At 35.7% G+C, this 14,993-nt stretch overlaps 1 protein-coding gene across 18 annotated transcripts in view; it reads left to right on the top strand.

The window, feature by feature from the left end:
• Positions 1-14,993, top strand: part of PLEKHA5 (pleckstrin homology domain containing A5) — a 160,116-nt gene that overhangs the window by 130,343 nt on the left and 14,780 nt on the right. For 11 of the 18 annotated variants that reach the window (XM_085049192.1, XM_085049199.1, XM_085049200.1 and 8 more), the window contains exons 15-21: positions 4,502-4,582; positions 10,236-10,298; positions 10,870-10,950; positions 11,085-11,234; positions 12,624-12,725; positions 13,813-13,924; positions 14,179-14,225. In XM_085049192.1, the coding sequence (XP_084905318.1) occupies positions 4,502-4,582; positions 10,236-10,298; positions 10,870-10,950; positions 11,085-11,234; positions 12,624-12,725; positions 13,813-13,924; positions 14,179-14,225 (636 nt within the window). The remainder of the gene's footprint in view (positions 1-4,501; positions 4,583-10,235; positions 10,299-10,869; positions 10,951-11,084; positions 11,235-12,623; positions 12,726-13,812; positions 13,925-14,178; positions 14,226-14,993) is intronic. The other 7 variants (XM_085049195.1, XM_085049204.1, XM_085049208.1 and 4 more) reach the window with 4 other exon arrangements.

Raw genomic sequence — 14,993 nt, 5'->3', positions numbered from 1 at the left:
GCATGCATAATCACTTACCCCCTCTGAATTTTAAATGTCTTGTGTGCTTAAATCAGGTACTCCCACTTGTATTTAATCTCTGAAAATAGCGTCAAAACCTGCTTTGCTTATAGCACATGGTGGAACTCCGGTCCCTTTATCTTCAGCTCTCATCTTCTTGGTCACAAAGGGTTTAATACTGTACACAACAATAAATAGCAAATTTGTACTGAGGTTCCACAGATACTTTTCAGGCAGACTGAAGTTCATGTGTAGGGAAGGTAACTTCTATTCTTTGGCAATAAGCTGTCTGCTGATTAGGTGATTTTCTTATCAAGAATATCCCATTGCCTTTTCGAAATCATGCTTCATTTTTATACTTTGGAGATGCTTAGAAATTCTCATGTTACACTTTCTGATGCCTTTGTATTATGCTTTCAGAAATTTTGTTGTTGTTGTTGGAATTCAGAGTTAGGGGTGGAAAGAGACTGAGTTGACTTGGCACACAGATAATCCAGCCATATGATTTCTTTGATGTCTTATGACCACAGGAATGGTTGTCCAGCACCTTTTTCTTGTTAAACCACTTTGTTGGGTTTCTAGAGTTGGGAGAGAGATTCAGGTGTAATTTAGGAGGTAGTTCTGAGCATAGCTAGCAAGCCTAGGCAATGATGACTTGTTTGCCTGCATGGGACGTTATGAGTACACATAGGATCTCAGCTTCTGCCTTGTCAAATTTTGAAGGATCACTTACTGTGTGCTACCAAATGCAAGCCAGCTGTTCCCTTAACTTATTTGTACCCAGTAATTACAAAAAGAGTAACCAAAACATAAGATTGTTTTCCAAGCAAAAGCTAGGCAGGCTTTTTTCTCCTTCACAAATAAAGCCATGGAAGAAGGCCCCACTTGAACCTTTTTGTTATTATCAAGAAGTCCAGCACATGAGTCTTTTGGTACACTGCTGAATTTTATCTTGATAGTAAAACTTTTTGAGCTCATGTTATCTGTGTAAAACTCACAGTGAATGTTGTCATATTGATCTCAGCGTATGCCAGGCTGGTTGGTCACAGTAGATGCTTTACTAAATTTTTTCATTTAGTCTTTTTTTTTTTGTTTTTTCCAGTTTTTTGAAATGGCTGTTTATGTAAATAGTTTAGGAGTTTAGAAGTTAAAATAATTCTGCTGGGGCTTCCATTTTTAGCTTCTTTTAGTTTTCAATCTGTGCCTAAAAATAAACAAAACTTGAACAAGAAGTTGTCAAATAAAGGAGTGAAGGTCCCACAGCCACCATCCTCACTGTCTTGTTATTTTGCTTCTGTTTTCTCCTCATCATCTCCCTTCTTCTGAGATGCTGAAAGTGGCTCTGGGAACAAGTAGTAAATTAAAATAATTGAAATAGTACAAGAAGGTTTGGATGGAGTTGACAGATCCTCTATTATATCTGGTATCTCATGTTTCAGCCAAAAACCCTATGTTAGCAGCTTATAGGATACTGCTCTTATTCATATTTTTCAGGTTATCTGAGAAGAGCAAAGTGGCTGACCCAGTCACCACCGTTCTTTTGCTACTTTTTTTTCTTTCCCTCCTCAAAGGGAGGAAGGAAGGCTCAAAGGACTCTTTAGGGTAAAATAACTACTGCATTGGAGGCAGAGTTACTGTTGGACAGAGGATTACAGAGCAGAGGGAAGGTAGGAGAAAAGCTTGGTCAGGTCCTGTTACCACTGATTTTACAGTCAGGAAGCTTGAGAGGAAATGGATAAAATGGCCAATCTGAGTCTTTTGTCATCCAAAACATAGTCTCACCTCAGCAGGGAGGTCAACTGACCTGGTAGGCAGCCACTGTCCCAGCTGATTGGAATGTCATCTGTGTAGGGTGTTATCAAACATGGAAGAGAATTTAGGAAAAGGGACGGGGAGAAAAATTGTCAATAGCTTGGCTTTCCAGTTGAAAACACAAAATACCTACTTTTATGCTACATCAGTATGAAAAAAGCAGAGATGAAACAACACTTCTGGGGAGAAAGTTATTTATTTTAAATAGAAAGCACTAAAGCCAAGACTGCTGGATTTTATTGGGGTTTCTTGCTGTGTGACAGTTCACACTTCGGTTTGCTTACAAAGATACTAATTCCAATTTTTATTACTTCTCTAATTGGAGAGAATCTATGAGTATAATACTTTTAGTGTTACATATAGGGTCTAAAATGTGTCCTTCATTGTACAAAAATAATGTTTTTTTCTAAAATGAGGGAAAAACCAAGGCTTGCTTCTGTTATGAGCAAGCAAATATTTTTGAGCTATTTATTCAATGGGAATAGTGTCCAACTTCAGCTTGGGGAGTAGACTTATGATAGATCTTATATTAGACTTATAATCTTATAATAGACTTATAAAGACCACAAAATGGGTATCCTTGTCACCTTTTAGAGCATTAGACTTGCCATTAAGTCCCATGTAACTTTGATTTTTGTGCACTACTTTTAGTTATTGGAAGGTTTGTGACAGATAGATGCTCCCTCAAGATCCTAACTTCTCAATAGTTGAGTTTTGGAAATGTTTCCCAAAGGGCAAAAACACTTGTTGTATTTGACAGCTACAAAGGCTTTTTGGCTGGCAGTGCTTTACCAATTGCCTGGTTTTTGATCTTTGTTCCATAAGAGCTTAAGGAGCTGGAACTTTTCTGGATATAACTGGCCTTTGCAAACGGTGATAGATAAACATGATTAAGCATCAGTGGTAGTAAAAATATTGAAAGAACTCCTGCAAATCAAAGTTGGAGCTTCTAGAAGACAAAACATTACTTCAAAATGTCTTTTGAGCCAATACACTTTGTTTGTTTTCTAATCTGGATTTAAACAAACTTTGAACAGTTCAACAGAAATTAATTTTCTGGCATTACCTGTTATTGGTCAGAAAAGACTGAAATAATCTACAAAGGTATTAGCTAGAGGGTATGAAGTTGTTGAAATCGTGATAATAAAAACGCATACAAACTGGTATGCTCCTAATAAAATATTTGAGCCTTAAAATAATTTTTCTTTTATAAATGTATCAGTTGACTGTAGTTTGATTGCTTGGCTTTGGACCTTTTTGTTGCTCTTACTGAGATCACTTTTGGTATCACTCACCACTTTCTGGAGTGCACCAGATTTTTTTTTTCCAGGTTTTTTCTCTAGAAAAAATTTAATGTAGAGGGAGAACAACTTCTTGTGTCAATTCTGGTTTTCTGTTTATGTGTGCTGGAGATGATGGAGTAAATGGTAGGAATTGCTTGTTTAGGTTTTTTTCCCTGCCTCGAACAAACAGAGCATCATAACCTCCTTAAGGTACTTTTTATTGGCTGATTAACTTACAAGCTGATCAAACTTTGCAATGGATAAAACAACAACAACAACAAAAAGGTCCTCTATCCATAACAAGAAAAATGTGTTTACCATAAGTCAAAAAAATACTTCTGCAAATGTACAAGCTAGGTTTTTCCTAAATAATTTGGGGTAAGACATACTAGAAGGCATAAAAAACTCATTCTATTGCATTTCCACCTATGAAAGAAAATCTTGCTATGGAAATTCATGGAGAGTGTATATATATATGTATATGTGTGTGTGTGTGTCTGTGTCTGTATGTATATACATAAATGTGAAGTGAAAGATCATAAATGCTCCTTCACATACTTTGTGTTACCATACCTGAAACAGGTATTGCTAAAGTTTCCAACAGGTCCTAAAGTTTCCAACAAAAATGGGAGAAGGATTGTGTGTTAAGTGACTTTTCAGTTTCTTTTGGAGAAGAAAACCACCTGCTTTCATCATTTTCCCCCTATTGTTCGGAAAGTCTCCTTTTTAAAACCAAAATCCCACAGGCACACTTTTCTGAAATCATAAATATATGCAATGAGTAATAGAATACCTGATTTTGACATTTGCATGCTTAACAATAAATACTAATAATTATAGAAAATGTCTGACCAGAGTTCCAAAATAGTTTCACACCTGTGTATGAGGGATAAATGCAACAGGCAATGATTCAAAGTTCCAAAGGATATAAATCAGTGCAGTATATAAAGGCATTTTGTGATACATGAACATAAGTCTGTTCACAGGCTGGAAATGCTTATATCTTTTTAACGTACACTGAGTTATTAAATCTATAATTTAAAAGGTTTTCTGATAAGGTTTGAGTGTTCTTGCTGCAAAATCCAATAATCCTTTTCATTTCAATATCATGCAAAGCCAAACTTATATTAAGTGATTTTATTTTTAAAAAGGGAGAGTGTTGGTGAATAAATATTGCATTGGTTTTGAGCATTTACATTATTTTTGATAGATTTGATTGCTATTATTAAACTTTTCAGATGTTGCTATTACTGAATGATGGAATATATAAAAAGCATGGGTTAAAATGTAATCTACTGCATTATTAGAAAGAATTAAAGTAGAGGCTATATTTTACAGTGTCGTCTTTCAAATCTAGCCATGCTGTAAACTGATGTTTGCTGTATGCTCCTCCTGATTTGAAATAGATGAAAGAGAATGAACCTTTAATCACCATGGTTCACACTATGATTGAGAACTCGGCGCTAAGACCGCAACTGTACCAGCAAGTAAGGTCTTGGATAGTGAATGAAATTGCTTTATCATCTGCGAAAATTTTCCTTAGTGACAGTTTTGGTTGTTCCTCAGATTTATTCATGACATTGGTGTTTCTCTTCTTTGCTTTGGAAACCCACAAGTCATCCATGCTTTCTAAAATGCTGCAATATCGTTAGCATGGCTTTTGCTGCGTTTTTGTTGTTTAGTATTAAATGTACACGATTAAATAACTTTTTCTGTCTAGACAATTTAATTAGTTGATGCTTTATGCAGGTGTCCAGTAAATTCGTGAAACTTCCAATAAGCTTCCAACATTTGTCTTAGCATGATTCTCTGCAATTAGTGTTCAAAGGTGCTTCTTTCTTTTGACCACTACAAAAGCATGTGAGTGGTGTTTACCTGGTCATTTCTGGCAATTTTGTTTTGTTTTAGGAAGTGGATTTACAAGTTTTTGTTTGCACCTACCAAGCCTTTAGCCACTGAAGAAAGAAAGGATCAAAATTACTTTGATCTGGGGCCTGTAAATCCAAAAGGCAGTGTCTGTTCATAAAGTCACAGCAGACTTTACTGTGCACACTTACAGAGTATCTAGTGCTGGTTGGCAATGGTAAGATGGACGAAGAATCAGAAATGTGAATGGAAATATTGTCTGTGAGTTGAGACCTGCATTAACTTATGAGCATGGCCAATCCCTGTCCGTTGGCACTGCTGTGTCTTAGGGATGCTGGGGCTGAGCTGAATAGCCCCTGTCATGTCAGGGGATGTTTAAGAAGTTTCTTGCCTCAACTACAATGAAGGTGTTGTTCTCACGAGGGAATATCTGGCCAGTTCCCTTGCATTTACATTTATGCCCTTGTGAGCCAAAATTACATATAAAAGTTGCATAGTTTGAAGAAAAGGAGACGTTCTGCCATGTGAAACAGTCATTTATTATTGCCATGTTTCTAAAAAATGCTGCAGCTAAATTGCATGTTTCATTTTTTATTTCAAAGTCAACTCCACGTCGTAAGATTGCTTCTGATCCAGAAATGTTGCCAAAAAAATTCTCAGCTTTCCAAAGGAGGTTGGGTTGTGAATGATTTCATGATTATCTAGTTTGTGCTCCTACATGTAAAACAGAACCTTTAACATGAAACCTGAAGGAAATACTTGGAGAGGAATGAGAGAAGTAAGGTGCCCTCAAGCCCTAAATATAATTTTGGGGGTCTGTTGTAATTTTTTTAAGAAGCCTGGCTTTTAGAATCTTTTTACAGGAAGTCAATTTTGTGCAATAGAGTATGTAAGACAAATAAATCAACAGGTGTATAATGAGCAGAGGTGTTTTAGATGTGTCAGGGTAAACTAGCCCGAGCTTCTAATATTAAACAGACATATTTGAGGTATAGCTGTGCCTGGGCTAATCAGAGATAGCAATACATTTCCAAGTGCTGCCCTGATGAAGCTCTGTTGTCAGCTGCAGTGTCTGCCTTCACCTTGTAGGTGCATCTGCTGCTTCCTAGCTGACACTGAATAAACACATTTTTTGACATTCTTGTCAGAGAAACAGTGACTCTAACAGGTCATGAAGACTGAATAACCTGGTGTCACTAGAGATGTGGGCTCTTTGGGTCAGAGTGCTTGTGACATGTTGGAAGGCTTCTGCAGAAGAACCCATGTGTTGCCTAAATAACAAGATCTGCTTTCATGGATAAAGTTTCCTATTGGAGATATTGCTTTAACTGACTTTCAGAATAGGCTAAAAATATACTCAAAATTTCACTGCCTAAGTAGTCTTCTAAACTTTAGTAATGCAAAACCAACCTGTTTAAAATTCTGGCAGCTGTTTAAAGTCTAAACAATATATATTTTTTTTATTAAAATAAAATACATTGGTTTAACAGTCATCTTCCCTGCTGCAGTTTTAAAGAGATGTAAATAATTGGGAGGTGCCTCTGTGCAAGTGACTGAAACTTGTTTTGTTGTCAGGATGGAAAAAGAGTTTGTGATGACTGCAACCATTCCTGTGGATAAAGAAAAGGTTCTCAGCTTCAGTTTATTCAGTTCAGTTTTATGTCTGAGCCCATTTAGAGTGAAGCAAAGGAAAGCAAGAAAAGCTTGTGTTTAATTTGTCTTGCTTCCTGTTTGTAATGATTAATGGTCTTTAGTAAAATAGCAAAAATAGCTACTATTTCAAATGTGTTATTTATAAAACACTTTTGTTTATGATTTGTTACATCTTCAGAGTTATTTAAATCACTTTGAGTTACATCTGTCTGCTCTATGGACTGTGCTGTAAATTCCCAAGTACAAGTCAGGGAAATTATTCCATATGTACAGACAAGAAAAAAAGTATTTTTACAGACTAGACCCATTTCTACCTCGGTTTGGGGTTTTTTGCTTCTTTCTTATATTAGATCTCTAATCTAATAGTTGTTCTCTAACTAATCTTTTTCTCTAAAGCAGTACAGGCTGACTTTAAAAAGCTAAATTTTCCTCAATTCCTCCTATATGCGTGAGTTCCCTTGAGGAAAAATTAAAATCAGAGTGCAACAAGCTAACATCCAGGTCTTGCCATGGATAATTGTTCTTAACACATTAAAAACATAGAAAAATAGCCCTTAAGTTTTTTGTTCCTATGAAGATTGGGAGGTCTTGCTTATGGCTTATTATTATTGTTATAGCAGCTGCATACTTTTTAACTCTTAAGCATGTTAGATTTTGAGATAATTATGTTCAAGCTAAAAGTCTTGTAATTTCAATTTGTATTTGAAATGTTTTATGTCACAGAATTCGAAATTAGAGGAGAACCTTGCATAATGGGGCTAAATGACCATTTGCCCTGCTTCCTGATAGCAAGAAGTATTTTTAAAAGAAAAAAAAAATTTAAAAAGAGCCTATTGGAAGTCTTGATTTTAATCTTGAACTTGACCACAAAATGTCCTAGGTTGTCCTGTTTTAATTTCTTGAGTGCAGTGTCTTGCAGAGGTGCATAGTATGCTTTTGGGGTGTGAAATGTCCTCCTGTATATTTATTGAATCAAAACAGCTAGTGGAATCTGAAAATAGCTTGTAAAGTAATGAAATAATGCAGTCACTGAAATGTGTTTAATATCAACTACTTAAATAGCTTTAACGACTTGTGTCTCAACAACATATGATGTCCGTTGTGGGGGATCTCCCCTTTTCTGGGAATCATCTGGTACTGGTGTGTGACAGAGGTGGGGACTGTGCAGTGAGTGACACATGATTTCTAACCTGAGAGGGAGGTTCAGTTAAAGTCATGTTACTTTTTCACATGCAAGATACACGTTTGGGCAAACTCTGCATGTGCAGTTTGCCTTCCAGAAATGGAAAGTTCTATTTGTAGGTCTCAGGGTGCTGCTCCCTAACGACTGGGAGGTTTTTTGGTGTGTTTCCTCATGTTAAGAGAAATGGACTTGGTGTGTTTAAATAGGCAAATGTCACGGGGAAGGGAAGCCAGCAGCAAGCCCTGTCACTGGTTCGGTAGATGGCACTCTTGCTCTGGAATTACTGTCCTGGCAAAGGCTTTGTAGGAACGATTTGGCGAGAAAGGCGTTTGTGGAACGTGACATAAAGTACATTTTGATGACTTGGTCATTGGAGCTCTTATAATGCGTTTTCCAGGGTTATGAGGTTGTTAACCTTGCCTGAAATGTGTAATTGTGTTTTGTCTGCTGCAGTTCCTCTTGTCATTCCAGCAGGATGCGATAGCATTCCACACTTCTTGCCCTGAGCGGATTTGTTGATGTGCTGTGAGAAGTGGAGCTGCTGTTTTGTCAGAGATGGATTAAGTTATTCATATTATTTGGGGAGTTTTTGTGCTAAGTATGTGTAAAATATTGCAGTGGAAATGTTAAAATGGAGTGGCTCTCCAGCAGTGCCTATTGTGAGGAACTAGTACTGCTGACCAAAGCAAGAAGTTGGCAGCAATTTTAAAAGTGTGATAGGATTTTAATAAGAAGAATTAGCGCATCTATAGTGTTCTTTGAAAATCTGTTCTCCTTTTCCGAATACTTTAGATGTATTCCTTTCAGGAGGTACGTAGGGGTAAGGATGCTGAATTGGCAAACTGTTTTAAACTCGGCTATAATTAAGGCTGAAATGCCAGAAAAATAAGTGTCTCTCTTTTTAAAAAAGTATAAAATATACTGGCTTGAAAAAGCAATATTACATTTTTCCAAGCCACGTGAAATGCAGAGCAGTGACTTGGAAAGCTGTATTTATCTAATAGGGGATAATCTTTCTTCTGTAAAATCTTTGTTGTGAAATATAAATAGGTTTCCTCTGTAAGTTAAAGACATTTGGCCATGTTTATGAGTTGTATTTAAATATTTCCATTCCTCATTTTTCTCTCACTGTGATAAAATCAACAGTAAAACAACACAACTCCACAGTAGTAGGAGTTTAAAGAGGTATCTTAATTTGTGTGACATTCATAAGGTGCAAAAGTGCTGTGGCTCTTTTCATATTCCAGCATTCATTTTCATGAAATGTCCATTTCAAAGAAAGTTACTGTGTGTTTGTAATACACTGTACATACTTTTACATTCTCACCAGGTACATTTGCATGAGGTATGTGGACATAATATCTTGAAATGAAACACTTTGCTGTGTTAAAGATTTATTTTATGTTTGGAATGCTTGTCTCATTAACCCTTCACTACTGCTTTTATTTATAAGTGTCCCTTAACATGGACTTGTGTTTCAGTAGTCCTTCTTGTACTATTAAGTTACAATAACCTAATTATGACAGACACATGGAAGGAAAGCATCTGTGTTGGGAGTTTGTACACACAATGTTTTTAATTAAATAGAATATGAAGCTTGATAGTGCTATGTCCATATTTGCTATAAAGGACATTAAGTAGTTACTGTGTGTGACAGTTCACTCTAAAACGGGGAGCTACATTTTTCTTGTAAAATATTTTAAAATCTTGTTACTGGTCAGTAACAGATTGAAAAAAGTTAAGAACCTAATGTGAGGAGCTGCATGAAAGCAGTTTGAGGTACTTTGCATCCTAACTGGCATGAGGAGACAAGTTTGCCTGGGTGCAAAGATAAAAGAAAAGAGCTTCCATTTGTGGCATTTCTAGTAATGCTCTGTTGGAGGGGAGCAAATCCTATGAAAAGGAAGAAATCCATATGAAAAGTGGTGGCGCTTATTGGACGTATCTCTAACAAGATATTTACGTATGTGTTGTAAATTTAGGTCATTCTGCTCTGGTTTCAGATTTACATCAGATTATTCTCCTTGTGAAACACCTCACCTTAGGGAGCCTAGAATGATTAATTTGCAGTAGAATGAGCCCCTGTGTTTAGAATTCATAGAAGGAAACTTAGACACAATGATGCATCATTATTTAGATGTACTCTGGCAATTTCATTTTCCTACATAGTCCATGTTTGATTGAGTTGTACATCTTTGAAACTCCAGTTTGCATTAGAGACAGCCTGTTAATTTAATGCAACTCTTCTGACAGCCTGCTTCACATTCCATTTATTTACCTTCATTAATGTATATTGGCTAAATATATATTGTTTGATGTGGTAGGGTTACCTTTCAAGCAAAAGCTGATTTCTGTGTTAAAACTCTTAAGCTGAACAGTAGTTTTCATTTTCATAGTCCAACTAAGTTGTTTTATGGCAATATTATTCTTCCTTATAGTTAACACAAGAAGAATGTAGGGCTACACTATACAAATATAGAACTGAAGAGCTGGATATTGATGTAAGTCATTTGTATTCCTTCTTCCTTGTAAATGTTGGTATTTGTCTCTTTATTTTGATGATGATTTTCCTCTTGGCTTTTGGGTTTGAAAGCCACTTCATATAGATGAATGTCAATAGAAATTGCACCACAAAATTGGGGGACATATGTCTGTAATCTTCTAATTTACAGGGAACATTGAATTTTAGGCTGAAATTGTAGCTCTCTGATACAATCACCTGAAGAAGCATGGGACAGACTCTGAATGTGTAAAATAGTCTTTACAATACTGAGCAATATGTAGATTAAAATGGAATTTAATACCTATTATTAAGTAGTAAAGATTTAACTGTAGAATCATAATTTATATGTTTTGAGCCATGCTGTTTTGAGTTATAATAGCACTTCATACTTTCTTTGGAGGGTTTCTTGAGTAATTTGAAAATGCAAGACTGATGCCTTTATAATTTTAGAATTCTTATTTTAATAAATTTTATATAGATTTGTGTTATGATTTGATCAAGTTAGATGTTAATTACTGAAGATGTAAATAACAAAATGCTAAATCTGGTAATTTTCTGTTCTATACTAGGCTAAGCTTAGCCATTTATGTGAACAGGATAAAGTTGTGCAAGCACTGGAGGAGAAGCTTCAACAGCTACATAAGGAGAAAGTAGGACAATTGTATTTATTACCTAAACTGGATGTTATTTTACATGCTTGTTATCAGAACATTGATAGCTGAAATAAAACGAAAATCAGCCCAATGATGCAGAACATTAAAAATAATTCTTTTTATTACAATAGTACACGCTTGAGCAAGCTTTGCTATCAGCAAGTCAGGAGATAGAAATGAATGCAGATAACCCAGCAGCCATACAAAATGTAGTCTTACAGAGAGATGACTTGCAGAATGGACTGCTCAGCACTTGTCGGGAAGTATCCCGAGCCACTGCAGTAAGTACCACGTTCTTTCCAGCAAAACTTAATGAAGTGTGAAATGATTATGTTCATATTCTTAATTGCATTGGTTTTGCTTATATTTTTACTGCATTCCGACAAAAACTTAGTTGTCTTTTACTTGCTTGTGTTTTTGTCAAAGGCAGATAGAAAGCAATTTTTTCGCTATATTTATCCAGTGGTCTTTCTCTAATTTTTTTTTTTTTTTGACCAGAAATGAGTGCATACTGACTTTATTGGTGTGGTAATTATTATCTTTATAATATAAAAAATTGATAACAGAGGAAGTAAATGATGCAAATAAGCTATTTCATGTGATGGCAAAATAGTGTCAAGCACAAACTTTATTTGACTTTTTTTAAGCAAGAGCAACAGCAAAACTGTAATGGTCTCTCTTAATAGTGGGCCATCATATTTAAAAGACCTTTCAAATTATGCATTCCCAAAAGTCTTTAAAAAAAAAAAAAGGGAACAGGCAGTATATTGCTATTTACTGTCCTTTTCCACTTTATGATGGTTTCTATGCTGAAATGGCAATCATTTTTCCCTACTTACGGATGTATTGAAGACGTTATTTCAGTGTCAAATTCCAATGGGTAGCTGTGGTAAAACTGATACGATGTCATCCCTGAAATACTGGTTGTAGTCTGAATGTTAGTCCGTCTCATAGAAGGAATTGGTTGGACAAGGAAAAGGGAATCAGGGGAAAGGAAATCCTCAAGACACACTTTCCTTCATTAACTTTTTAATTTATTCCAAATGAGTGAATTGCTTGATGTAGGCTGTAAAAGTGAGATGGTAGGGCTGACCTGAAAGAAGAATAATATTTTTTTTCACCTTTTCCTTCTGGTGTTTGCAGTTGCACATATGTAAACTAGGGGTGAATTTGCAGCCCTGGGGCACTCCCTGGCAGCCTTGCAGGCAGGGGTGGATGAGTTACATTTCTCTTGCATAATACATTGCCTATGCACACACATGCTGTGCACTCACACATGTGTATTCTGGGTGATAAAAGAGACAAATTTGCATCCATTTTTGTGGGTTTTCTGCCTCGCTGGAAAGACAGCTTCAGATCCACATGCCTGCTGACTATAAAGGCATATTCTTAAGAATTTGCCCTTGCCTATCATTTTGTTAGTGAAAAGACAAAATGCTGTTCATTTGAATTGCATTCAGTACCATTAGAAAATCAAAAAGCTGTTTAAACATTGCATTCTCTAAATTACATATTTATTTATTTATTGCTGATCTCTATTTATTTGTTATTCCTGAAGTTTCATGCCACTTGGAAAAGAAAAAAATGGGGGGTTTTTTTGGGGTTTTTTTTTTTAATTGAATGTGCATCTGTAATTCTTTACAAATTCTTTATATTTGTTGTATACTTAGGAACTGGAAAGAGCTTGGAGAGAATATGATAAATTGGAGTATGATGTAACTATAACAAGGAACCGTATGCAGGAGCAACTTGATCAGCTTGGAGAAATTCAGGTGTGGCAAAGATCTTAAAATACACTCAGTTCACTTTGACTTTCTATGGGTTTAAAAACCTTACAAATTAAAAAAGGGGGAGAAATGGTGAATTAACTTACAAACTTTTAATTTGTTTTTCTACCTTGTAAGTTCTGAAGATGTCTTCAGTTTTCCTTTTTTTTTTTTTTTTTTTTTTTTTAAGTTCTAGCACTGGTTTTCCTTTGCCTGGAAGCTTTCAGTAGCAGATTTGAAATGGGGTGGCTTTCTCAGACTTCAGTTGCTCTCACAGTCATGATAAATCTTCACACGAATCCTTCCATTTAACTGAATGTTTTAAAATGAAATAATTTTATCAAAAGAAACTATCAGAGAAAATGTTCTAGATGTTGCTTCAGGCCTTACAAACAAAGGGTTCTGATCTATATCTTAGTACTCCTTGTGCAGAGCTGGACAGTGTGGTTCTGAATTCCCAAGGAGAGCTCTCTGTGACACTCACACCCACATGGACATGGACATGGAGGTGTGCACAGATTATCTGGGACAGGCAGATGGGTGGGCTCTGCATTGCAGGTTCTTGACTCCAGGGTTTGATTTTTTATACAGCTATGAAAGAGATTACAGAGAAGCCCAGAATCTGGAAAACTTGCGTTGATTGGTCCAAAGAGTACATGCCCATGAATGTAAATAGGTTTATATGCCAGCATTGAAGCACTGTGTTCATCTCCACCTGTTTTGGGGCTGGAAGTGAAGGTTCCTTTTCTATGGTTGTACGTAGGTCTCCTCTGCAAACTCTGCTTGGATTTTCTTTGGAGACAGGAGATGCAATTCTGTTCTTGAAGTCTGAACTGGCAGATTGCTCTCAAATTGACTGAAGCATTATGGAATTAGTTAATCTTGCACTTTTTGTTCTGGACAATATTTGAATGTATTATGGGACAGAAGAATGTCTGTCATTACTGCATTTTTTTTCCTTCATTGTGAAAGGATATGCAGTGTAGTCTAAGGAGAGAAAAAGGTTTTCCCTCTTTTTTTTCCTGCTTGCTATGTGTTCTAATGTAATGCCTATGTATACTGTTTATTGTCATATATTTATATTATATGACAGACTGAGTCAGCAGGGATACAGCGTGCTCAGATTCAGAAGGAACTGTGGAGAATTCAGGATGTCATGGAGGGTTTACTTAAACATAAACAGCAGAGAAGTTCTTCAGAGGCAGGTAAGCTGATGGTTTTGTCTCAAAGGAAATGAAATTTTATCATATAAATTTTCAAAGTACAAACTCCATTGCTGCTTTTGTATGTTTGAAAAAATGGCACAATGAGGGAAGAACAAAGCAATTATCTACCTAAAGTTCATGCTTTGTGTATTTGTTTGATAGCAACAGGTTGTAGTTCATATTTTAAAAGCAGTTTATTGAAAACAATTTTTCTCTTTTTCTTTTTCTACACCTTTCCCCCTTCACCCAAACAGGCATCATGGTATCAAGGACATTTTCATCTATTAAATATAAAAATGAGGTATGGTTTTAGCATATTTACTATTTTAGCATCACAGAACTTGTAATATGGCTATGATAAAAACAAACATTATCTTGAATATTTTAAGGATGTCTGAAGGATGTATTCAGTATGTTTCTATAAAATCACTGCATTATGAACTAGTTTTAAAGACTGATACCTCCACTAGTAATTCTAACACTTTCATTTTTACTGTATTGTTATGTTCTCACTGGTATGTTTCTCTTTTCCATTTCTTACCTTTTCCTCTCCCTAGGCTCTTACCATAGAAATATAAATCCTGATTTATGGATATGTTTTCTACCCACCACATTTTTCACTGGAAAAAATACATTGCTTTTTATGTTTATTCAGATATTGAGCCTGGTTCTCAGATGGCCAGAGCACCCACAAGAAGAGCTGAAACTGTGGGAGCTTCCAAACATTCAATTCCTCTGAAAATCTGGCTAGAAGTTACAATTTTAAAGGGACATTGTCATGGTTATCTAAATTGTACGCAAGATACATCTGGCTTACAGAACTTTCTAAAAGTCTAATTCATGTAAAAATCTTTAAAAAGATAACAGATTTCATTTTTAAAAGGATGGTTTAGAGAGCTTGTACATGTCCAATAGAAAATGCAAGTGTTAGAATTTATTTTGTTTTTTGTTAAATGTGACATTGTCCCTTTAATTGCAAAATCTATAGCTGCTGTAGCCATGGTAATATATTTATCTTTTTAAGTTATAAATAACTGTACCAGGTGCACACATCTAAATAAGGTGACTA

This window comes from Lichenostomus cassidix, chromosome 1Aa (genome assembly GCF_008360975.1).
Source record: "Lichenostomus cassidix isolate B80296 chromosome 1Aa, HeHo_3.0, whole genome shotgun sequence".
NCBI lineage: Eukaryota > Metazoa > Chordata > Aves > Passeriformes > Meliphagidae > Lichenostomus > Lichenostomus cassidix.
The sequence above is the reverse complement of the archived record's forward strand: the minus strand, read 5'-3'. Positions and strand labels throughout refer to the sequence as shown.